We start from the raw sequence: 25,849 nt of genomic DNA, 5'->3' as shown, positions 1-25,849 counted from the left end.
TCGTCCGCCGGTCACTCGCAATCGTCGGTGGAGAGGGAGAAAGGCAGGCGGCTGATGTAAACAAAACCGCCTGTCATTCTTCCCTGTGTAGGAATAGTGATCATACGGTTCTACTATGTAGGACCGTTGATCACTGTTCCTACACCTCAAGCAACAGCCAATCACAGTTAGAATCACGCCCCTAGGGACACACATAACCCCTCCCTCTCAAAAAAAAGTTAACCCCTTCACTGCCAGTGTAATTTTACAGTAACAGTGCATATGTATAGCACCGATTAAGGTAGAAATGTCACTGGTAACCCCAAAAGTGTCAAAAATGTCAGTCAAGGGTCCGATCTGTCCGCCGCAATGTCGCAGTCCCGCAAAAAAAATCGCAGATCGCCGCCATTACGCGTTAAAAAAAAACAACAAAAATGACAAAAATCTTTCCCTTTGTTAGTAAACGCAATAACTTTTGCGCAAACCAATCAAAATACGCTTTTTGCGATTTTTTTTTTACCAAACATATGGTAAAAAAAAAAAATTGGCCCAAAATGTTTAAAAATGTAGATTTTTACTTTTTTTTTTTTTTGTGAATTTCATATAAAAAAATTTGAAAAATATTGTTATTTTTGCAAAATTGAAGCAGTTTTTTTGTTTATAGCGCAAAAAGTAAAAATCTCAAATACCACCAAAAGAAAGCTCTGTTTGTGGGAAAAAAAGGACGTCAAATTCGTTTAGGTACAGCGTCGCACGACCGCGCAATTGTCCGTTAAAGTCACGCAGTGCCGAATCGCAAAATAGGCCCTGGTCAGGAAGGGGGTAAAATTTTCCAGGGCTTAAGTGGTTAAAGAGACTGCGGTTCCTCTTTAAGACATAAGCATTGGTGGTGGTGGGGGGGAATGCAGAGTTGCGCAGCACTTTTTTTTTTCTAGCCATTTCTGCATGTTGTTTTTATTTAGCAATTGCAGGAAATGTATAATTGCTTCGGTTAATGTTTTCCTCTCGTATGTGCATAATTGATAATAGCAATTGCAGTTATTGTACATTTTATGTTTAATTAAGCAGGCTGCACATATTTTGCAAAGACAGTCTCTGCGCATCCCTCCAGATCTCCCCAGATGAATGCGGAAGAGCAATGGAAGGCGGAGGTCACACAAGAGCTGTCCAAGCCCAAAATCTCATACCCGACAGATGAAAAGAGCTTCTCCCAAAAGACGCAGACGCCCCTTCACTTCTACACCGGGATAATACTGACATCAGTTAAAGTGGTTGTAAACCTCAGACATTATATATGAACAAAGCATATCCTTCTATAGTGTGTACTTGTCTCACTCCAGAGCACTAAGTGTAATTTCTCTCTGCTGCCTCCTTCCTCTATTATCAGTCACTCCTGACAACAAGTTTTCCTGACACCAAGAGAAAAAGGTGACAGTAGAGGGAGCTCCAGCACACGGCTTGTGCTTGACAGCATCAGCTCTGTTCCTGTATGCTGTTTGAAGGGGGTGTGTCCCTTTGCTCCAATCAGCTCTCAGCGGTCTCCACACTGAGCTCTGCAGAGTGTAATTTCAGCTCCCTATCCCCTGCTTTCTGAAAGCTCAGGCAAGCTGTAAAAAATTCTGGACTTTGAACAGTTGTAGAAGAGAGAGGGCTTCAGATAAACATGTACAACTTATGTAGGAGGATTTGTTTCATCTTCGTGTATCACCTAAGTCCAGTCACTTCACTGAGTATATGGAAGAGTTTACAACCACTTTAACCACTTCACGCCTGCGCTTTCCTCATGCTGTCAGAAAAAATATAGCTGATCACCAGCTTCTGTAAGAGGGACATCGGTCCCATACTGTCCCCACCAGTGCTGCTAACCGGTGCCCACCAGTGCCACCTACCAGTGCCCATCAATATTGATAATCAGTGCCCACCAGTGCCAGCTATCAGTGCCCATCAGTGCTGCCAATCAGTGCTCATTCGTGCCTCATCATCAGTGCCACCTGCCAGTGCTGCCTATCAGTGACACCTACCAGGGTCTATCATTGCCCATCAGTGCCACCTATCAGTGCCCATCAGTGCTGTCTATCAGTGCCACCTCTCAGTGCCCTTCAATATTGATAATCAGTGCCCACCAGTGCCAGCTATCAGTGCCCATCAGTGCTGCCAATCAGTGCGCATTCGTGCCTCATCATCAGTGCCACCTGCCAGTGCTGCCTATCAGTGACACCTACCAGGGTCTATCATTGCCCATCAGTGCCACCTATCAGTGCCCATCAGTGCTGTCTATCAGTGCCACCTCTCAGTGCCCTTCAATATTGATAATCAGTGCCCACCAGTGCCAGCTATCAGTGCCCATCAGTGCTGCCAATCAGTGCTCATTCGTGCCTCATCATCAGTGCCACCTGCCAGTGCCGCCTATCAGTGACACCTACCAGGGTCTATCAGTGCCCATCAGTGCCACCTATCAGTGCCCATCAGTGCTGTCTATCAGTGCCACCTCTCAGTGCCCTTCAGTTTGGCCTATCAGTGTCGCCTATCAGTGCCACCTATCAGTGCCCATTAAAGCCACCTTATCAGTGCCTCCTGATCAGTGCCCACCAGTGCCACCTATAAGTGCCCATCAGTGCCCTCTTATCAGTGCCCGTCAGTGCAGTTTCATCAGTGCACATCAGTGAAGGAGAAAAACTACCTGTGTGGAAAATTTTATACCAAACTATGAAAATTTTTGTTTGTTTAGCAAAAAATAAAACCCCCAATGGTGATTATATACCAACAAAAGAAATCTCTATTTGTATGAAAAAAAATGGTGGGGTGCAAAATTTAGACCTGTCTATGATAGGCTGAAATACGCTGCATCTGGGCACAGCACTGAGTGGTCAGGGCCTCTAATATGGGGGTTACAAGCCCCAGCTCACCCCCTCTCTCTGCTCCTCATCTCTGCCTACAACTTCCAGAATCTCCCGCACCCGTGGTCAGAGGCATGGCCCTGCGGGGCTCACTGCATGACAACTTTGGAGGGTCAGCTGTGAGCTGTGCAGAGAACACCATAACTATTGCTACAGAAAGGGCCCCAAGGAGCAGGACAAAGGAGCACCCTCTGCAGGTAAAGCTTCACCCAAATCTATCACTATTACCCTGGGAATGGGAAGAGCCCAAATATAAGCAGCAGGGGGTGCAGTGTGTCAGGGGGATGCAGGGGGTGCAGAGTGAAGTGTATTGGAGGATGCATTGGTCCAGGGTTTGCAAAATGTCAGGCAATGGGGGATTTAGGGGCCACAGAGTGTGGAGTCATGGAAGATGCAGAGTAGGAAGTAATAGGGGTTGCAGTGGGTGTAAAATGTGGAGTAATGGAGGATGCAGGGGTGCTTAATAAGGAGTATTTTGGGATATAGGGGTACAGAGTGTGGAGTAATGGGGGGATGCAGGGTGTGGAATAATGGGGATGTAGGGGGTACAGAGTGTGGAGTTATGAAGGATCAAAAGGGTGCAGAATAAGCAGTATTGGGGGATATGGGGGTGCAGAATGTGAACTAATAGGGGAAGCAGGGGGCACAGAGTGTGGGGTTATGGGAGGTGCAGAGTGTGAAGTAATAGGGGGTGCAGAGTGTGAAGTAATAGGGGATGCAGTGGGTGCAAAGTGTTGAGTAATGGAGGATGCAGGGGTGCTTAATAAGGAGTATTTTGGGATATAGGGGTACAGAGTGTGGAGTAATGGGGGATGCAGAGTGTGGAATAATGGGGATGTAGGGGTACAGAGTGTGGAATTATGTGGGATGAAAGGGGTGCAGAATAAGCAGTATTGGGTGATATGGGGGTGCAGAATCAATGTGGACTAATGGGGGATGCAGGGGGTAAAGAGTGTGAAGTAATGAGGGTGCACAATGTATGGTAATGGGGGATGAATGGGGGTACATAATAGGGAGTATTGGGGGATATAAGGGGTGTATTGTGTGAAGTAATAGGGGGTGCAGGGGTGCAGAGTGTGGAGTAATGAGGGTGCAGAGTGTGGAGTAATGGGGGGGGGGGGGGTTGGTGCAGGGGGTGCAGAGTGTGGAGTAATAGGGGATGCAGGGGGTACAGAGTGTGGAGTAATGAGTGTGCAAAATGTGTGGCAATGGGGGATGAAGGGGGTACAGAATAGGGAGTATTGGGGGGAATAGGAGGTGCAGAGTGTGGAGTGATGGGGGTGCAGAATGTAGTGCAATGGATGATGCAGGGGGTACAGAGTGAGGAGTAATGGGGGATGCAGGGGGTACAGAGTGAGGAGTAATGGGGGATGCAGGGGGTACAGAGTGAGGAGTAATGGGGGTGCAGAATGTGAATATAAACTTATTTGGTTCAGATTATGTCGTGTGTTTGGTGACAACCAGTCAAGCATGGTGGTTGGAGTGTCATGGTCTGAAGCTGCATGAGTGCTGCCGCCACTGGGGAGCTACAGTTCATTGAGGGATCCATGAATGCCAACATGTACTGTGACATACTGAAGCAGAGCATGATCCCCTCCATTCAGAGACTGGGCCACAGGGCAGTATTCCAACATGATAACGAACCCAAACACACCTCAAAGACACCACTGCCTTGCTAAAGAAGCTGAGGGTAAAGGTGATGGACTGGCCAAGCATGTCTCCAGACCTAAACCCTATTGATCATCTGTGGGGCATCCTCAAATGGAAGGTGGAGGAGCGCAAGGTCTCTAACATCCACCAGCTCTGTGATGTCATCATGGAGGAGTAGAAGAGGACTCCAGTGGCAACCTATGAAGCTCTGATGAACTCCACGCCCAAGAGGGTTGCTGGAAAATAATGGTGGCCACACAAAATATTGACACTTTGGGCCCAATTTGGACATTGTCACTTAGGGGTGTACTCATTTTTGTTGCCAGCGGTTTAGACATTAATAGCTGTGTGTTGAGTTATTTTGAGGGGACAGCAAATTTACACTGTTATACAAGCTGTACACTCACTACTTTACATTGTAGCAAAGTCTCATTTCTTCAGTGTTGTCACATGAAAAGATAGAATAAAATATTTACAAAAATGTGAGGGGTGTACTCACTTTTGTGGGATAATATATATATATATATATATTATACCTTTTTATCTATTTACTATGCAAGCATTAAAATTGGTTCATGTTGACTGAGAGAGTTTAGTTCTGCAGTAAATAGACCCCCTAATTCAAGTGAATTCAATTTAAATTAAACTACAATATAAATTTAAAAAAAATTAAATTGCAATTTAAATAAAAATAAAATAAAAATATAAAAATGTAATTAAATTTAAAGGTAAAAAAAGAAAAAAAAAAAAATATATATATATATATATATATTTTTTTTTTTTTTTTTTACTATGCAAGCATTAAAATGGGTTCATGTTGACTGAGAGAGTTTAGTTCTGCAATAAATAGACCCCCTAATTCAAGTGAATTCAATTTAAATGAAACTACAATATAAATTAAAAAAAAATTAAATTGCAATTTAAATAAAAATAAAATAAAAATATAAAAATATAATTAAATTTAAAGGTAAAAAAAGAAAAAAAAAAAAATATATATATATATATATATATATATATATATTTTTTTACTATGCAAGCATTAAAATGGGTTCATGTTGACAGAGAGAGTTTAATTCTGTAGTAAATAGACCCCAAATCACATTTAAAATACTTTAGCTAGATCAGAGCAGGAGAACTTCTAATTGGTTGCTATGCTTCTATGCTCTTCACTCATGGAGTAAGCCGGTTTATAAATAAACCCTTAAATTCTCACCAGTGCATAATTCATCAAAAGACATATCAGGACTCGACCACTCTGTCACTTCCGCACTGACCTGGAGGCACACTGATATTAAAGGAAGAATTATTATGAGATCTTTAATTAATAAACTGCCAGCGCGCTCCGCAGTCGGCTCTGTAGGAGAGAAAGTAGAACATTCGTCAGAACACCAGCCTGGTCACTGAAGCGCGGCACACCGAGGTCCTCCACCCCAACCGCCAAGAAGGAGAAAATAAAGTCACTGGATTCCCGGAAACCCGTGAATGTTTTCAGATATCGCGTCCTTCCAAATCTGATGACTTCTGAAATTTTTTATTCCAAATAAAATTGTTTCCAAATTCCATAATAGCGCCTTAATGTAAAAGGTTCATGACCAACGGAGCGCGAGCCAACCTGACGCCCCCTTCCGTTATTACCAGCTGTGGACACAACAGTTGTCATCTAATTGGTTAGAATTATGATTATGTCTAAAATACCAAAAATATATAAAGGAGGTCATGGGACTTTGAGTGAGGCCAACCACTTTACCAAAGTAGATATATAGAGTACATATGTTAACAAGTTGGTTAGAGAAATATAACAATACAGCGAAAATAAATGCAAAATAATTAAAAAAAAAAATAATAAAAAAAAAAACAACAATTCCTGAATGCAGTAAAAATATATATGTATTTGAGAACTGACATATAACAATTCATGATAGATACATACAATACATAATACAATTACATGATAATATATATAAGAAATAAATATATGATTGATATAGACATGAGAAATAAAACCACTTGGAATACTGATGCGTTTCGGGGAACCCTATCCGCTTCTTCAAGAGTATAATGCAAGAGAGATCTAAAAATCTAAATAAATGAAAACATGTGTAAAAATAATGAATCGTTCAAAAAAAAAAAAAAAAAAAAATATATATATATATATATATATATATATATATATTTTTTTTTTGAACGATTCATTATTTTTATACTTATACTTATATATTTTTTTTATAAGTATAAGTATAAAAATAATGAATCGTTCAAAAAAAAAAAAAATATATATATATATATATATATATATTTTTTTTTTTTTTTTTGAACGATTCATTATTTTTATACTTATAAAAATATATATACAGTGGGTACGGAAAGTATTCAGACCCCCTTAAATTTTTCACTCTTTGTTATATTGCAGCCATTTCCTAAAATCAATTAAGTTCATTCTTCTTCCTCATGAATGTACACATAGCACCCCATACTGACAGAAAAACACAGAATTGTTGACATTGTTGCAGATTTATTAAAAAAGAAAAACTGAAATATCACATGGTCCTAAGTATTCAGACCCTTTGCTCAGTATTTAGTAGAAGCCCCCTTTTGATCTAATACAGCCAGGAGTCTTTTTGGGAAAGATGCAACAAGTCTTTCACACCTGGATTTGGGGATCCTCTGCCATTCCTCCTTGCAGATCCTCTCCAGTTCTGTCAGGTTGGATGGTAAACGTTGGTGGACAGCCATTTTTAGGTCTCTCCAGAGATGCTCAATTGGGTTTAAGTCAGGGCTCTGGCTGGGCCATTCAAGAACAGTCACGGAGTTGTTGTGAAGCCACTCCTTCGTTATTTTAGCTGTGTGCTTAGGGTCATTGTCTTGTTGGAAGGTAAACCTTCGGCCCAGTCTGAGGTCCAGAGCACTCTGGAGAAGGTTTTTGTCCAGGATATCCCTGTACTTGGCCGCATTCATCTTTCCCTCGATTGCAACCAGTCGTCCTGTCCCTGCAGCTGAAAAACACCCCCACAGCATGATGCTGCCACCACCATGCTTCACTGTTGGGACTGTATTGGACAGGTGATGAGCAGTGCCTGGTTTTCTCCACACATCCCGCTTAGAATTAAGGCCAAAAAGTTCTATTTTGGTCTCATCAGACCAGAGAATCTTATTTCTCACCATCTTGGAGTCCTTCAGGTGTTTTTTAGCAAACTCCATGCGGGCTTTCATGTGTCTTACACTGAGGAGAGGCTTCCGTCGGGCCACTCTGCCATAAAGCCCCGACTGGTGGAGGGCTGCAGTGATGGTTGACTTTCTACAACTTTCTCCCATCTCCTGACTGCATCTCTGGAGCTCAGCCACAGTGATCTTTGGGTTCTTCTTTTCCTCTCTCACCAAGGCTCTTCTCCCCCGATAGCTCAGTTTGGCCGGACGGCCAGCTCCAGGAAGGGTTCTGGTCGTCCGAAACGTCTTCCATTTGAGGATTATGGAGGCCACTGTGCTCTTAGGAACCTTAAGTGCAGCAGAAATCTTTTTGTAACCTTGGCCAGATCTGTACCTTGCCACAATTCTGTCTCTGAGCTCTTCAGGCAGTTCCTTTGACCTCATGATTCTCATTTGCTCTGACATGCATTGTGATCTGGAAGGTCTTATATAGACAGGTGTGTGGCTTTCCTAATCAAGTCCAATCAGTATAATCAAACACAGCTGGACTCAAATGAAGGTGTAGAACCATCTCAAGGATGATCAGAAGAAATGGAAAGCACCTGAGTTAAATATATGAGTGTTACAGCAAAGGGTCTGAATACTTAGGACCATGTGATATTTCAGTTTTTCTTTTTTAATAAATCTGCAACAATGTCAACAATTCTGTGTTTTTCTGTCAGTATGGGGTGCTATGTGTACATTCATGAGGAAGAAGAATGAACTTAAATGATTTTAGCAAATGGCTGCAATATAACAAAGAGTGAAAAATTTAAGGGGGTCTGAATACTTTCCGTACCCACTGTATATATATATATATATTTATTTATTTATTTATTTTTTGAACGATTCATTATTTTTATACTTATAAAAAAATATATATATATATTTATTTATTTATTTATTTTTTGAACGATTCATTATTTTTATACTTATACTTATAAAAAAAAAAAATATATATATATATATATATATATATATATATATATATATATATTTATTTATTTTTTGAACGATTCATTATTTTTATACTTATACTTATAAAAAAAAAAAATTTATATATATTTATTTATTTATTTATTTTTTGAACGATTCATTATTTTTATACTTATACTTATAAAAAAAAAAATATATATATATATATATATATATATATTTATTTATTTATTTTTTGAACAATTCATTATTTTTATACTTATAAAAAAAAAAATATATATATATATATATATATATATATATATATATTTATTTATTTTTTGAACGATTCATTATTTTTATACTTATACTTATAAAAAAAAAATATATATATATATATATTTATTTATTTATTTTTTGAACGATTCATTATTTTTATACTTATACTTATAAAAAAAAAGAATATATATATATATATTTATTTATTTATTTTTGAACGATTCATGATTTTTATACTTATATTTTAAATATACATATATATATATATATATATATACATATATATATATATATATATATATATATATATATATATATATATATATATAAAATTAATAATTACCAGCATCTAAAAAGAAGGGTGAAGGGGCGGCAGACACAAGCCTCAAATACCAGACTGGTGACATCGCGTGGGGAGAGACATTTTTTAAAAATACCAAATAATAATAATAATAATAAAAAATAAAATATCTAAAAATCCTCTTTGAGGTCCTACTGAAGAAAAGGCCATTTGGCCTACAAAAAAAAAAAACGAAAGAAAAAACCAACACCAGTTTTACTGCTCCCCAGCCGTGCACCCAAACTGCCAAAAAACAGCAAGACGCAGCTTTACAAATGTCACAACCCCGATGCCTTTATGACCCCAAGATTTTTAACGTGGGTGCAGACTTTGACAAGTGGTACCGCCTGTCGAATTTGCCCATTGAGATCACTGAGGCCGCTCCGCAACCACAGGCAATGCAAACAATTGTGCTGCGATAGTGTTGCAATACAGGGTTCATAAAGGCAGGTGTGTTTTGATACATTTTTGATACATTGCTGATACATTTCTGGTGTGTTTTCTGGTTGCCCAACTCCCAGCATGCACCTGAAACATGGACTGAAAAAAAAAAAAAGAACGCACCAAACACGCAACCGTAGTAAGTTTTTGATGTGTTTTTTTTTTAATTAATTTTAACAGAGATCTGCATTTTTGGTTAGGTGTGAAAATCGCTTCAAAAATGCTGCAAAGATGCAGACTTTTAGGCTCCATTCACAGTTTCGTTACTCCAAAGTCACATGATTTCCAGTGCGACTTTGGAGCGTGACTTTGATGCGACTTTACACTCTCTGACACTAACTCACATCAAACGTTGCATCATAGTGCAGGCACCTCTTCAAAGCCGCTGCAACTTTAGGTTGCACCAATATAAACTGGTGTCTTTGAAAATAATGGGCTGCGACTTGTCATGCGACTTTATGTGTCCAAAGTTGCATGATAAGTCGCACAAGTGTGAGCGGAGCCTTAAGGCTACTTTCACAATGATGTGTTTTTGCTGCGTTTTTTCTATGCTACAAAAAGCAACGAAAACGCAATCCCCTTAAATCCTATGAGTCTCCTCACACCACTGCGCTGTGGGCTCGCCACATTTTGAAAAGTCCTTGTATGCCGCTTCTTTGGAACGGTTTTCAAAACTGCACCAAAAATGCAGGTTCCCATTGAAGTGAATAGAAAATGCCTCAAACATGCATAGAAAAAAAGTTTTTGCGTTTTTGGTGCATTTTTTGAGTCACAAGTCCAAGTTTCACAGGTGCATGCTGGGTAATTCGCACCCAGAAAACAAACTGGAAATGCATTAAAATTAAATGCATTCAAATGCATTTAAAAACACAACAGGAATGCATGTGAAAGCAGCCTAAAACTGCAACTGACTGGTATGAAGACTGTGGACATGATACAGGAGATGGTCAGAGACTGCAGACAGGATACAAGAGATGGTCAGAGACTGCAGACATGATACAAGAGATGGTCAGAGACTGCAGACATGATACAAGAAATGGTCAGAGACTGCAGACATGATACAAGAGATGGTCAGAGACTGCAGACAGGATACAAGAGATGGTCAGAGACTGCAGACATGACAAGAGATGGTCAGAGACTGCAGACATGATACAAGAGATGGTCAGAGACTGCAGACAGGATACAAGAGATGGTCAGAGACTGCAGACATGACAAGAGATGGTCAGAGACTGCAGACATGATACAAGAGATGGTCAGAGACTGCAGACATGATACAAGAGATGGTCAGAGACTGCAGACATGATACAAGAGAAGGTCAGAGACTGCAGACATGATACAAGAGATGGTCAGAGACTGCAGACAGGATACAAGAGATGGTCAGAGACTGCAGACATGACAAGAGATGGTCAGAGACTGCAGACAGGATACAAGAGAAGGTCAGAGACTGCAGACAGGATACAAGAGAAGGTCAGAGACTGCAGACATGGTACAAGAGATGGTCAGAGACTGAGGACATGATACAAGAGATGGTCAGAGACTGCAGACAGGATACAAGAGATGGTCAGAGACTGCAGACATGATACAAGAGATGGTCAGAGACTGCAGACAGGATACAAGAGATGGTCAGAGACTGAGGACATGATACAAGAGAAGGTCAGAGACTGCAGACATGATACAAGAGATGGTCAGAGACTGCAGACATGATACAGGAGATGGTCAGAGACTGCAGACATGATACAGGAGATGGTCAGAGACTGCAGACATGATACAAGAGATGGTCAGAGACTGCAGACATGATACAAGAGATGGTCAGAGACTGAGGACATGATACAAGAGATGGTCAGAGACTTCAATGATGGTGACACACTGTTAGTGCTCGGACTCCAATCTCCGATGTTGATCTAGGATTGGCTGCATGGCTTGTATATTATATCTCCATTATGGAGAATGTATCTTTGCTGTAGGAAATAATAGAAGGTAATCATACAATCTGACCTCACCCTGCAGTATTTCCATTCCCCCTGTGATCGGAATATCAGGATTTATATAATGTTCAGTGAGGATTTGTATTACGGATGGGAATTCATTCTGCAGAAGTCATAGCACTGAGCACATTTCTCATATTGTAGAGGTGACTCAGTCCCACCTCAGCCTCTAATTCCCCTCATTTACAGAGAGCGCCACGGCAATTCTAAATGTTTAAAAGAGACATTGGGATCGCATAACACTCTATATACACTCCAATGAATGACCTGTTATATATAGATGTATCCTCCTGAGTTCTCATACAGAGGGGTGCGAGCTTCCTCTTCATCATCACACCGACACATCATCCCCCCCTCCCCCCCCTCCCCGGGGAGTAGAAGGATAACTTTACCTTTTGTACGGGAAAAAAATGTGCATTTATTATTTTTTTACTCTGCAACCTGTAAAGCATTGAGAACCCGCATTCAGCAGATGACAGACGCAATGTCAGGATCCTGCAGACTCTCAGTACAACTGTCTGCCTATACCTCCCTACCTCCTGTACCTCCATATTGCCATACCTCATTACCTCCCTACCTCCTGTACCTCCATATCTCCTTACCTCCATACCTCCTGTACCTTCATACCACCATACCTCCTGTACCTCCATACCACCTTATCTCCTGTACCTCCATACTGCCATACCTCCTGTACCTCCATACCTCCTGTACTCCCATACCTCCATACCTCATTACCTCCTGTACCTCCCTACCTCCTGTACCTCCATACCTCCCTACCTTCTGTACCTCCATACCTCCTTACCTCCATACCGCCATACCTCATGTACCCCCATACGTCCTGTACCTCCATACCCCCATACCTCATGTACCTCCATACCCCCATACCTCCATACCTCATGTACCCCCATACCTCTTGTATCTCCTTACCTCCTTACCACCATACCTCCTGTACCTCCTTACCTCCTGTACCTCCATACCTCCCTACCTCATGTACCTCCATATCTCCTATACCTCCTTATCTCCTGTACCTCCATACCGCCGTACCTCCATACCTCCTTATTTCCTATACCTCCATACTGCCATACCTCCTGTACCTCCATACCTCCTGTACCTCCATACCCCCTGTACCTCCATACCTCCCTACCTCCTGTACCTCCATACCCCCATTCCTCTGTACCTCCATACCTCCTGTACCTCCATAGTTCCTGTATCTCCATATATTCCGTACCTCCTTACCTCCCATACCTCCTGAGCATCCTTACCTCCCGTACCTCCCTTACCTCCTATACCTACTGTACCTCCACACTTCCCAAACCTCCATACTTCCTGCACCTCCCGTACCTCCTTACCTCTATACCTCCTGTACCTTCATACCTCCTGTACCTCCTTACCTCCCATAACTCCTGTACCTCCCATAACTCCTGTACCTCCCATACCTCCCAGGACTGCCCTATGCACGTCACTCAAAAACATGTAAAAGAGTGTGTTTCATATATGAAAGGTGAGAATGGGGTCTAAGGCCCTCTTCACATGTCGTGTAGCAGGAATCAGCATTCCCGCTATGCGATTTTCGAACAGCGATTTTGAGCGTTGCAGAGTGCCGGTCTAATCACTGGAATGGGCTTCCCTATGCGTGTTTGTTGCCAGAAAAGAAGCTCCTACACCTTTCCAGGCGACAAACTTCAAGTGATTTTCCAGGATTGCCACGCAATACAGTCGCATTGAGTTTGGGGTGCCATTAAATGATAAAACGCACCTCGCACCATGTGATTTAGAATCGCAGGCACAATTGCACCGATTCTGCCCGTGATTTCAAATTGCGAAGTCTGAATGGAGCTCAGTGTGCGTTCAGTGTGCGTTCCCAGGCTACATGCATGGGCCAGCTGCACCATGCGCAACAAACACGGCAAAGTAACTCATAGAGCTTTTGTGCCGCATTCATTTTTGTGCATTTTTTACTACGCATTTTTTCAGTTTTGCGTGTTTTTGTATGTAGCAAAATGCGCGCCTGCTTTCTGTGTGTGGTGTGCCATTAGCAATAAATATCACTGCGAACGCGATGATGCGCGTTTAAAAAAAAAAAAACTTTTGTAAAAGGGCGCATAAACGCAAATTGTTGCGTGCGTTTTCAAAGCGCTCAGGTGTGAATGGCGGTGAGTGGCGTTCCGCTCAGGACAACGGGGGATGGTTCCCGGATGGCAGCCGTGTGAAGCAGCAGGATGGGCTGGCAGGGTATTTTGCGTGTGAATGGCGGTCCTGGCAGATGGTATGAGCAGAGACTGAGGCCAGGACAGCCATTCCCCGCTCCAGAGACGCTCGCAGCGCGGTGCCATTTGAACTCCGTGGGCCGATCTGGACGCTTTTCTGCAGCTGCAGCATTTTCTGAGCCAACAGCTGAGCTTAGCAAATAAACATGAGTGTCCTGCACTCCGGACTTGTTAAGATTTAAGAGGAGGGGGCCGAGTCTTTACAAGAACTAATGAGGCCGCAGTCATGGGGGAAACATCGACTCTGAAGGATCATTTATTTTTCAAAAGTGCGCAGAGCAAAAAACAAATAACGGAGCTTGCAATCTAAAAATCGATCAGCGGTGCTGGACGGTGCGGAGGAGCCGCGGATATCAGAATGGTTTATTCTTTCCCAAGAACAATCCTGGATCTGCAATTATAAGTTCAATGCAAGACCCCCGCTAAGAGTCCATCTAAGACTTCTGTAGTGCCGGATCCAATGTAGTTCTAATGATTGAATGTAATGTGTGTTATACTGTGCAACGGTGTCACCTGATGTAAGGGGGCACTTTTATGGGGACACCTGATGTAAGGGGCACTCTGATGGGAACATCCGATGTAAGGGGGCACTCTGATGGGGAGACCTGATGTAAGGGGACACTCTGATGGGGAGACCTGATGTAAGGGGACACTCTGATGGGGACACCTGATGTAAGGGGACACCTGATGTAAGGAGGCACTCTGATGAGGACACCTGATGTAAGGGGGCACTCTGATGAGGACACCTGATGTAAGGGGACACTCTGATGGGGACACCTGATGTAAGGGGACACTCTGATGGGGACACCTGATGTAAGGGGACACCCTGATGGGGACACCTGATGTAAGGAGGCACTCTGATGGGGATACCTGATGTAAGGGGGCACTCTGATGAGGACACCTGATGTAAGGGGGCAGTCTGATGAGGACACCTGATGTAAGGGGACACTCTGATGGGGACACCTGATGTAAGGGGACACTCTGATGGGGACACCTGATGTAAGGGGACACCCTGATGGGGACACCTGATGTAAGGAGGCACTCTGATGGGGATACCTGATGTAAGGGGGCACTCTGATGAGGACACCTGATGTAAGGGAGCACTCTGATGAGGACACCTGATGTAAGGAGGCACTTTGATGGGGACACCTGATGTAAGGGGACACTCTGATGGGGACCCTTGATGTAAGGGGACACCCTGATGGGGACACCTGATGTAAGGGGACACCCTGATAGAGACACCTGATGTAAGGGGGCACCCTGATGGGGACACCCTGATGGGGACACCTGATGTAAGGGGACACCCTGATGGGGACACCTGATGTAAGGGGATACTCTGATGGGGAGACCTGATGTAAGGGGACACTCTGATGGAGACACCTGATGTAAGGGGACACCCTGATAGGGACACCTGATGTAAGGGGGCACCCTGATGGGGACACCTGATGTAAGGGGACAACCTGATGGGGACACCTGATGTAAGGGGATACTCTGATGGGGACACCTGATTTAAGGGGGCACTCTGATGGGGACACCTAATTTAAGGGGGCACTCTGATGGGGACACCTGATGTAAGGGGAACACTCTGATGGAGACACCTGATGTAAGGGGACACCCTGATAGGGACACCTGATGTAAGGGGACACCCTGATGGGGACACCTGATGTAAGGGCGCACCCTGATGGGGACACCTGATGTAAGGGGACACCCTGATGGGGACACCTGATGTAAGGGGACACCCTGATAGGGACACCTGATGTAAGGGGACACCCTGATAGGGACACCTGATGTAAGGGGACACCCTGATGGGGACACCTGATGTAAGGGCGCACCCTGATGGGGACACCTGATGTAAGGGGACACCCTGATGGGGACACCTGATGTAAGGGGGCACCCTAATGGGGACACCTGATGTAAGGGGACACTCTGATGGAGACACCTGATGTATGGGGGCACTCTGATGGGGACACCTGATGTAAGGGGGAACTGTGATGGGGACACCTGATGTAAGTGGGAACTCTGATGGGGACACCTGATGTAAGGGGGCACTCTGATGAGGATACCTAATGTAAGGGGGAACTATTACAAAGTGATTGGGGGGGGGTTGTACTTCCCCCTCAAATTCATGGCTAATCCTGATCGATGGAAACCTTTCTCGCAGTGCATAGTATACTATGCGTATTACAACAGCAGAAGCCGATGAACAAGGTCTTGATGGGGGGGCGCGTTTGTTACAGTTTTGAATTAGGCGTCTATAATTAGAGATTTTCAAGCCTAAATCTTTCCAATTTAAACCCTCTCCGGGAGATCTGTTTTATTACAGATGAGATTATATATCAAACCTTTATCTCCTGAATACAACCTGCTGGAAGAGGAAGTTCAAAATAAAAAAAAGAAAGAAAGAAAAGAAAAACTGCTATTGACAGTGCAAATCAGACCTCACATGGGGATTAGAATACCACCATTCCTTCAAAAACCCTTCTCCCTGGAGATAAACATGTACAAAATTAATTATAACAAAAATAAAAAAACACTATGTAAAAAGGCTACTAACATTTTCAGATACAAATGTAGCAAACAGAATCACAGACATATTGTGCTCCATCATTTCTGTGCCAGGCTTTGATTGGATGATGTTAGGGACCCCAAAAATGAATCTGCTCCCTAACACCAAAAATGAACCCAATTAACCGACCGGTAATTAACACTTAGTGCCGGTTCAACTATAGCGATGTTAAACATCGCATGTGATTCGGAGCGCACTGCTATGCAAATCACATGCGATGTCTGTGCGATGCGAATTCAGCCATGAATTTGCATCGTATTCAGACCAAACTTGTGCAGGACCCGTTTTTTGGAATCAGATTCAGGGCCGTCTCTAATACCGATTGGACCCTGGGCAAATATTTTCTTGAGCCGTCCCAAATCCACTTATCAAATATTTGCAGGCAGTGCAGGCTCAAGGGGCAGCTGCTTTGGGCCCCACAACAATGATTAGTCCCAGGGCAGCTGCCCCCTTTGCCCCGTGTTAAAGATGGCCCTGATCAGATTGCATTGGGTGTTCACTCCTATGCGATCCGATACCTGTCCAAATTGACAGTTTGCACTGTGATAGGCTTACTGATCTGGGGGTGTCATTAACTTTGTATTGACACTCTCAGCAGTTTGCATATGGCGGAGTGAACTGCCTGCGAGTCGGATGCGATGCAGGAACCCGCAGTGGATTTGCAGGGTTCCCGCATCGCACCATTGTGAACTGGCCCTGAATCTACACACCCCAACACTTACCTTTCAAAATGAACCCCATGACCACTAACCAAATCCTGACCACATACCCACCCCCCAACACTTTTTATGAACCCCTTAATTAAATCTTAACACAGGTTACAATACACAGATCAGCCAACACAAAGGTAAGAGAAGCACCTGTCTCACGTGAGATCCAGAATTCGCTGCAACACTTCACCTTCATTGATCCTTCATGCAAAAGACATCACAGACAGTGTGGGGTACAGTAAAAGTTGACGCGTTTCGCATAGTGACTAGCATTTTATAACCTCATACAAAAACAGAGGGATTTTTTTCTCAGAAAATAGATACAGGAACTTAACCACAACCAACCCAACTCCCCCTCCCCCCTACACACACACACGCACACACACACTCCAAACCGCATCAAATAGTGGATAGTGGACGTGGTCAAATTTCACTGTGTTAGGGTTTTAAAGAGGAATTAAATACCAGCAGTGCATTACGTACAGAGTGCAGAGTTCTGGGGAGGGGGGGGGGTGTTACAAACAGAGTGCTTAGTTTTGGGGGTGCGTTAGGTACATAGTGCAGAGTTCAGACTTCTTCCACAGCTGCTTACCTTTGCATCCCCTATCCACATCTCACTTTTACCCCTCTTCAGCTCTCACCTCTGCATGCAACCCCCCACTCCAATGCCCCCATCTTCTACCCACCTCCTTTAAAGCTCTGCCATCTTCTATGTCTTGCTTTTGTTGCTGTATTAAGCAGAAGCACCCAGCCGGCTCTAGTACTTTCCTGCACACTGTAGTTGGCTCTGCCTCTGTCACTTGCAGGGAGATCATCCACTGAGGTTGTCGGCATCTGCACTGCACTCCGGGCACCTGCATCTCCCTTGCCCAATCCTGCACCCGGCGGGAGACACTCAGGAGATCAGATCTGTGGGAGCCGTTTGGAGACAAGCTGTCACTTGTAAACACAGAAGCCGGACGTCTGTGTTTACAAGTGATAGTGGTGAGCAGGGAGTAGAGAGCCTGAGCCAAAGGTGGTGGAACTAGTTCCACCAAGTTCCAGCCGAAAAAAAGGCATGCACAAAAATACAATAAATCACCCTTATAAGCTCTATACCCGCCTTTTTCAACCAGGGTGCCTTGAGGTTTCTTCAGGGGTGCCTTGGCAAAATGCCTAAAAATTGCCCCAAACTTGTATACAAGCCGGTGAGTGAATGAAGGCTGCCTTTTAGTTACACAAGGTCACAGGTTATCATTGTGCACCATTACATCCTTCTAGCTGCCGGCATCCTAACAACCAATGCCATCATCAATATAGAGGACATCAGTCGCCTGCGTAGCATCCTTGTTTGACCCTCCCTTGCCCCTCTCTATCAGTGTTGGGATCCCATTACCTGAGTGATGGAGAAAAGCTGAGGGAGAAGAGAAACATTGGAATACTAGTCGGTACCAGTTTGCAAAAGTGTATTTGCTTTGAAAGAATAAATCCCCTCTAACGTTGGGTGTGCTACTTGTGTTGATGTTGCTGCATTATGTAAAACCATTAGAATCGTTTTTACATTTTAGAATGGGGTGCCTCGAGACTGTCAATAATTTCTAAAGGTGCCTCGAGATTGTCCATCATTTTTAAAGGGTGCCTCAACTGAAAAAAGGTTGAGAGACACTGCTCTATACCACCATGAGCCCAATTACACTAATTGGAAAATCCCCCCCCCCCCTTCCCTATCAAGGGTGGGATATGTGAAAACTACTACTACTACTACAACTGCTGGAAACTTGTGTTGTAAGTAGTTCCCACATATAACACCCTCCCATTCCACCTCCAGAATCGTTTTGATTGTGTATCTGCAGTCGAGCTGTGCTAGAACCTTCTCCTAAACAAGTGATGGGGAACCTTGGCACCCCAGATGTTTTGGAACTACATTTCCCATGATGTTCAACTACACTGCAGAGTGCATGAGCATCATGGGAAATGTAGTTCCAAAGCATCTGGGGTGCCAAGGTTCGCCATCACTGACCTAAACCATAGCTTTGCTGTGGATGGATGGCTATGGTGCTCACCTGGCGCGGCTTTCTCTTCAGTGGTGGTTCACCTGTCTCATGTGCTGCTGTGGAGGTGGGGAGCATTGGGTACAGCTGGGACTGTAGGCATGACATTGGGTGCAGCTGGGGCTGTAGGCATGACATTGGGTGCAGCTGGGGCTGTAGGCATGACATTTGGTGCAGCTGGGGCTGTAGGCATGACATTGGGTGCAGCTGGGGCTGTAGGCATGACATTTGGTGCAGCTGGGGCTGTAGGCATGACATTGGGTGCAGCTGGGGCTGTAGGCATGACATTGGGTGCAGCTGGGGCTGTAGGCATGACATTTGGTGCAGCTGGGGCTGTAGGCATGACATTGGGTGCAGCTGGGGATGTAGGCATGACATTGGGTGCAGCTGGGGCTGTAGGCATGACATTGGGTGCAGCTGGGGCTGTAGGCATGACATTTGGTGCAGCTGGGGCTGTAGGCATGACATTGGGTGCAGCTGGGGCTTTAGGCATGACATTGGGTGCAACTGGGGCTGTAGGCATGACATTGGGTACAGCTGGGGCTGTAGGCATGACATTGGGTGCAGCTGGGGCTGTAGGCATGACATTGGGTGCAACTGGGGCTGTAGGCATGACATTGGGTGCAGCTGGGGCTGTAGGCATGACATTGGGTGCAACTGGGGCTGTAGGCATGACATTGGGTGCAGCTGGGGCTGTAGGCATTACATTGGGTGCAGCTGGGGCTGTAGGCATGACATTCTTTCAGATTACACACGGGGAGTGATTCCATCAGTGTAATTTGTGGGAATCAGCTATTAGTTTGCCAGCTTGGACAAATAAGGATTGTCCTGTATAAATAAAGCATGCAAACAAGAGTTGCAAGCTTCATTCATACATAAGTTGTAACAATGTTGTTACAATGCATTTTTGTTTTCATGGAAGTTATTTACTTTACAAAACTCTGGTCCGCCCACATCTGGAGTATTCTGTCCTGTTCTGGTCGCCAATCCTCAGAAGGGATGTGCTGGAACTGGAGAGAGTCCAAAAAAGGGCAACTAAACTAATTAGGGGATTGGAGGACCTTAATTACGAGGAGCGATTACAAGCGCTTCATTTATTCTCCCTGGAGAGGAGACGCCTGAGAGGGGACATGATAGCGATTTACAAATACCTCAATGGTGATCCCAGCATGGGAAAAAAAAACGATTTAGTCTCAAGGAGTGTAAGAGGACACGTGGCCACACAATGAGATTAGAGGAGAGGCGGTTTAACCTTAAGGGGTTCTTCACTGTAAGGGCGGTGAGAATGTGGAACTCTCTTCCACAATTGGTGGAAGCTGCGGGGAGTATGGCTACTTTTAAAAGACTGTTGGACGTGCATCTCACAGATCACAACATGCAGGGTTATGGGAAATGATCAGGCTACTGACACACACACACCTGCACAGGTTGAACTGGATGGACTGTTGTCTTTATTCAACCTCAACTACTATGTATCTATTACTTTGTTTTTTTTTTTTTATGGGTGTAAATTCCTGTTTGGGTGAAATCCTTCTCCTTCCAGAACGTGGTATAATCCACACACAAAGACCTGCTACAAGCCAAGGGGGGTTATTTACCTAAACTGGGGCATGCAAAATCTGGTGCTTCTGTGCATAGAAAAAAAAAAAAAAGCAGAGAAGCGCCTCTAAGTGCAGTAAGACGGGGTATTTTAACCACTTAAGCCCCGGAGGATTTGGCTGCTCAAAGACCAGGGCCTATTTTGCGATTTGGCACTACGTGATTTTAATGGACAATTGCGCGGTCATGCGACGCTGTACCTAAATGAAATATACGTCCTTTTTTCCCCACAAACAGAGCTTTCTTTTTGTGGTATTTGATCACCTGTGCGATTTTTACTTTTTGCGCTATAAACAAAAAAAAGCGTCAATTTTGAAAAAATAACAATATTTTTCACTTTTTTTTATATGAAATTCCCCAAAAAAATGTAAAAATCTATTTTTTTTTAACATTTTAGGCCAATTTGTTTTCTGCTACATATTTTTGGTGAAAAAAAATCACAATTAGCGTATTTTGATTGGTTTGCGCAAAAGTTATTGTGTTTACTATGGGAAAGATTTATGTCATTTTTATTGTTTTTTTTTTAAACTAGCAATGGCGGTGATCTGCAATTTCTTTTGCGGGACTGCGACATTGCGGCGGACAGATCAGACCCTTGACTGACATTTTTGACACTTTTGGGGGTATCAGTGACATTACTACAGTAATCAGTGCTATACATATAAACTGTAAAAATGACACTGGCAGGGAAGGGGTTAACTTTATTGGTAAACAGTGGGTTAAATGTATCCCTAGGGGCGTGATTCTAACTGTGGTGGGGCGTGGCTTGTGATGTAACCACAGAGACATACGATCCTACATAGCAGGATCGTATGATCTCTGCAGTTACATCAGGGAGAATGACAGGCGGCTTTGTTTACATCAGCCGTCTGCCTTTCTCCCTCTCCAGCGCGAGATCGCGAGTGGCCGGCGGACATCGGAGCCGCCAGTCACTCGCGCAGGGATGTTAGTGAACGAGCGGGGGGGAGCGCGCCTTTCAGCGGTGCGCGCTTGCCCTCTAGAGGCTCGTGGGCGAGTGACGTACCCTTAGGTCACTTTGCCCAGGAGGGGCTGACCGCCGCAGTAAATATATTGACGGCGGTCGGCAAGTGGTTAATAAACCCCACAACAGGGCTACTTAGGATAGATAGGTAAAAAACAGGCACATCAATAAGTGTAGATCGGAAACGCCAGTTGGAGCTGAGCTCCTGGTACCGCCAGGTACAATGTGAGTCCCTGTGTGGAGGAGAAAGCCAGCCAAAGTCCTTCCTGAAGCAGGTGGAGCGCGTCATGGGCGGCCAGGAGTAGGGTGACATAGGCAGGGCTCAGGATCAGAATGCAATGCGTTTTGGAGCATGCGCTGTACCTCATAGGGGCATGTGCGCTTCCTTCTCAAGCCTGTGCATAGAAGCCAATCAACTTCCAGGTTTTATTGTCACAGCTTACGTGAAAAAGCTGAAGTTAGACGCTGATTGGCTACCATGTACAGCTGGACCAGATTCTGAGTGCTCCAGTTTTGGTAAATCTCCCCCATTTTCTTTACTCAAAAGAAGGACCAGGGACGCTGTCATAGTATGCAACAGGTTTAGCACTGCTGTATGCAAACTGTTCTCTGATTGGACGAGGTGGGGATCGTGATGGCACTGCCCCTCCTTTCCACTTCGACCAATTAGAGAATGCTTTGCACTCATTGAGAAAAATGCAAGGTGTTCACTGAATGGCGGCCAAGCAAGCGACCCCCTGTGGTTACTATGTAGAAGGGCACAGCCCCCAAACAAATGTGGCTATCATTGCGCCAAGCTGGCCCAATGTAAGCCTGCAAAATATGTCATCCCTGGAGTTCAGCTTCCAACCCGTCCCCTGCAGAGGTTGCCTTAACTTCTTCTCATTTAGAAAATCAATATATATTGTACCCCTAATCAGGGGCTGACTGGCAACTTTTGGCCCAGGGGGCAAGTACAAACCAGAGGCCCATGGTGCAGCAACTCGGCCCCCTCCCACTCTCCCTCTTCCCGGGCCTCCTCCTGACCCCCATTCCAAGCTAAAGCTCCGCTCCAGGTACCCTTTACTCCCCTGCTGAAACCGGGTTCCTAACCTGGCCAGCAGGGGTAGTTGGGGGGAGCTGGGACAGCTCGGTTGGGGCTGCCTGGGGGGGGAGAGTCTCCAGTGGGGCATGGAACCGGCCTCTGCTCCAGGTACTCTCTACTCACCGGCTGAAAGCGGGTTCCTGACCTGGCCAGCAGGGAGCGGTTGGGAGGAGCTGGGACAGCTCAGTGGGGGCTGCCTGGGGGAGAGTCTCCAGTGGGGCATGCACCGGCCTCTGCTCAGACACAGTTTACACCATCCATGCTGGGGGGGGGGGCTGCACTCTGTGCTTGTCTTCATCCCGCACTCAGTAGGTCAGCGGCAGGGACTTTTTACTTCTCTTCACCAGGAATCCTTAGGCATGTCTGTGGCAGAAGCGGTGCAACCTTTTTACGGGGGAGCAATTGCCCCCCCCTGCCTCCTGGCCCATTCATCCCCTGCCCCTAATTTTACATATGGCTGTATCTTATCCTTCCCTATAAAATATGATACTGATTCTCACATACCTCTAGTCTAGGACCTCTGTTTTGAAGCCCAAGGCACACTTTCCTATACAACTCAATGTAATTATAAAGAAATATTAAGACACAAACACTTGCAACGAAGATCTATAAGGCTTAGGGCTCCAATTGACCACCCCAGAGACCAGACTAGGCACGCCATTGGACTTTGGTTAAATAAAGCGATGCAAAGAACAATGGCCACGTGTAAAGTGCAGCAACCCATAAAAAACAATTCATTTCCCCTCCGCTGAGCTCAAATCAATAAATGTTGATTGGTTGCTACAGGTTACTGCCCTTTCCTTTTTTTTAAACGCCCAACTGATGTGAAGGAATGGTCCCCTATCACCGTTCCTACCGTGTATCCTGGAGCGCAGAGGCACCTCCCCGTCACGCCGTCGCAGTCAGCCCCGTTAAAGCAGGCACACAGCTGCTGGCAGCCCTCTCCGTAGAAGCCGGGGCGGCAGGGTTCCTCGCAGTAGAGGCCGCTCCAACCTGCCCTGCAGGTGCACTCCCCAGACAGAGGGTGGCAGCTGAGAGAGAGAAGAGAGAGAGAAAGACTTGTCAGTGCAGGAACAGTGGGGTGTGCTGGAGCACTAATTAAAGCCATACATCGTGGTGTCAGCGGCCAGCAAGGCTGGGACCCTACTTCCTGCAATTCATTCACCCGCAGTAGCCCTGCAGTTCATTCATCTGCTGTAACCTGGCTCCTCGGGGAGAAAAATCTATTATTTAAATGTGTGAAGGAGGGAGAGAGATTATTTTGCAAACAAAGAGCGAGAAAATAGGAGGAAAACTGCAGCTCAGATAAGAGGCGTAAGCCTTCCGAGACTTCCATTCCTGGATCAGAATAAAACTTTCAGGGATTCTGGTTACAGCAATAATCAGGAAGCATTGCATATTGATGTACGACATCTGTTTAGATCGGAGGGGCTCCAAACTTTTCCATACAAGGGCCAAATTATATATTTTACAAATATTTGCGGGCCAAAAAAAAAAAAATCAGTTTTATAGATGAATGAATTAATACATTTTACTTCGATTTTTTTTTTTTTTTCAACCAGCATGATTTGATTCAGAAGAGAAAGAACTTTAGTAAAATAAAGTCCACCCCCCCCCCCCCCACGTCAGTACCCCTCAGAGACCCCTCTTACATCAAAGTCTCCACCAGTCCACCCTTACATCAATGCCCCCCTAACAAAGGAGTCCCCCATCAGAATTCCCCCTTACATCAGTGTCCCCGTCAAAGTCCTCCCTTACATCAGTGTCCCAATCAGAGTTCCCCTCTTACAGAAGTGTCTCCAATTAGAGTTCCCCCTTACAGGAGTGTCTTCCATTAGATTTCCCCATTATATCAGGTGTTCCCAGAGCACACCCTTACATCAGTGTCCCGATCAGAGTTCCCCCTTAAATCAGGTGCACACCCTTACATCAGTTTCCCCACCTGCGTTCCCCTCTACATCTGTGTCCTGATCAGAGTTCCCCCTTACATCAGTGTCCCCACCTGCGGTCTCCTCTACATCTGTGTCCTAATCAGAGTTCCCCCTTACATCAATGTCCCCACCTGCGTTCCCCTCTACATCTGTGTCCTGATCAGAGTTCCCCCCTTACACGAGTGTCTTCCATCAGAGTTCCCCATTACATCAGTGTCCCAATCAGAGTTCCCCTCTAAATCAGGTGTCCCCAGAGTGTACCCTTACATCAATGTCCCTATCAGAGCCCTCCCTTACATCAGTGTCCCCATCAGCGTTCCCCCTTACATCAGTGTCCCCATCAGAGTCCTCCCTTACATCAGTGTCCCCATCAGAGTACCCCCCTTACACAAGTGTCTCCAATTAGAGTTCCCCCCTTACACGAGTGTCTTCCATTAGATTTCCCATTACATCAGTCTCCCAAGCAGAGATCCCCCTTAAATCAGGTGTCCCCAGAGCGCACCTTTACATCAGTGTCCACTTTTGCATTCCTCTCTACATCTGTGTCCTGATCAGAGTTCCTTCTTACATCAGTGCCCCCACCTGTGTTCCCCTCTACATCTCTGTCCCGATCAGAGTTCCCCCCTGAGTGTCTTCCATTAGAGTTCACCATTACAGCAGTGTCTCAATCAAACTTCCCCCCTAAATCAAGTGTCCCCAGAGTGTACCCTTACATCAATGTCCCTATCAGAGCCCTCCCTTACATCAGTGTCCCCATCGGCATTCCCCCTTACATCAGTGTCCCCATCAGAGTCCTCCCTTACATCAGTGTCCCCATCAGAGTTCCCCCCTAAATCAGGTGTCCCCAGAGTGTACCCTTACATCAATGTCTCTATCAGAGCCCTCCCTTACATCAGTGTCCCCATCAGCGTTCCCCCCTACATTAGTGTCCCCATCAGAGTTCCCCCTTACATCAGTGTCCCCATCAGAGTCCTCCCTTACATCAGTGTCCCGATCAGAGTACTCCCCTTA

The 25,849-nt window shown here is 44.8% G+C and overlaps 1 protein-coding gene across 1 annotated transcript in view; it reads right to left on the bottom strand.

Annotated features, from left to right (window-relative positions):
* The window catches only part of MEGF11 (multiple EGF like domains 11), a 1,080,387-nt gene that overhangs the window by 374,061 nt on the left and 680,477 nt on the right, over positions 1 to 25,849 (bottom strand). Inside the window, exon 10 of the mRNA XM_082255259.1 lies at positions 23,764 to 23,938. Within this exon, the coding sequence (XP_082111385.1) occupies positions 23,764 to 23,938 (175 nt within the window). The remainder of the gene's footprint in view (positions 1 to 23,763; positions 23,939 to 25,849) is intronic.

This window comes from Pelophylax lessonae, assembly GCF_965119305.1.
Source record: "Pelophylax lessonae genome assembly, chromosome: 4".
Taxonomy (NCBI): Eukaryota; Metazoa; Chordata; class Amphibia; order Anura; family Ranidae; genus Pelophylax; species Pelophylax lessonae.
This window is presented reverse-complemented; position numbering and strand designations above follow the sequence as displayed.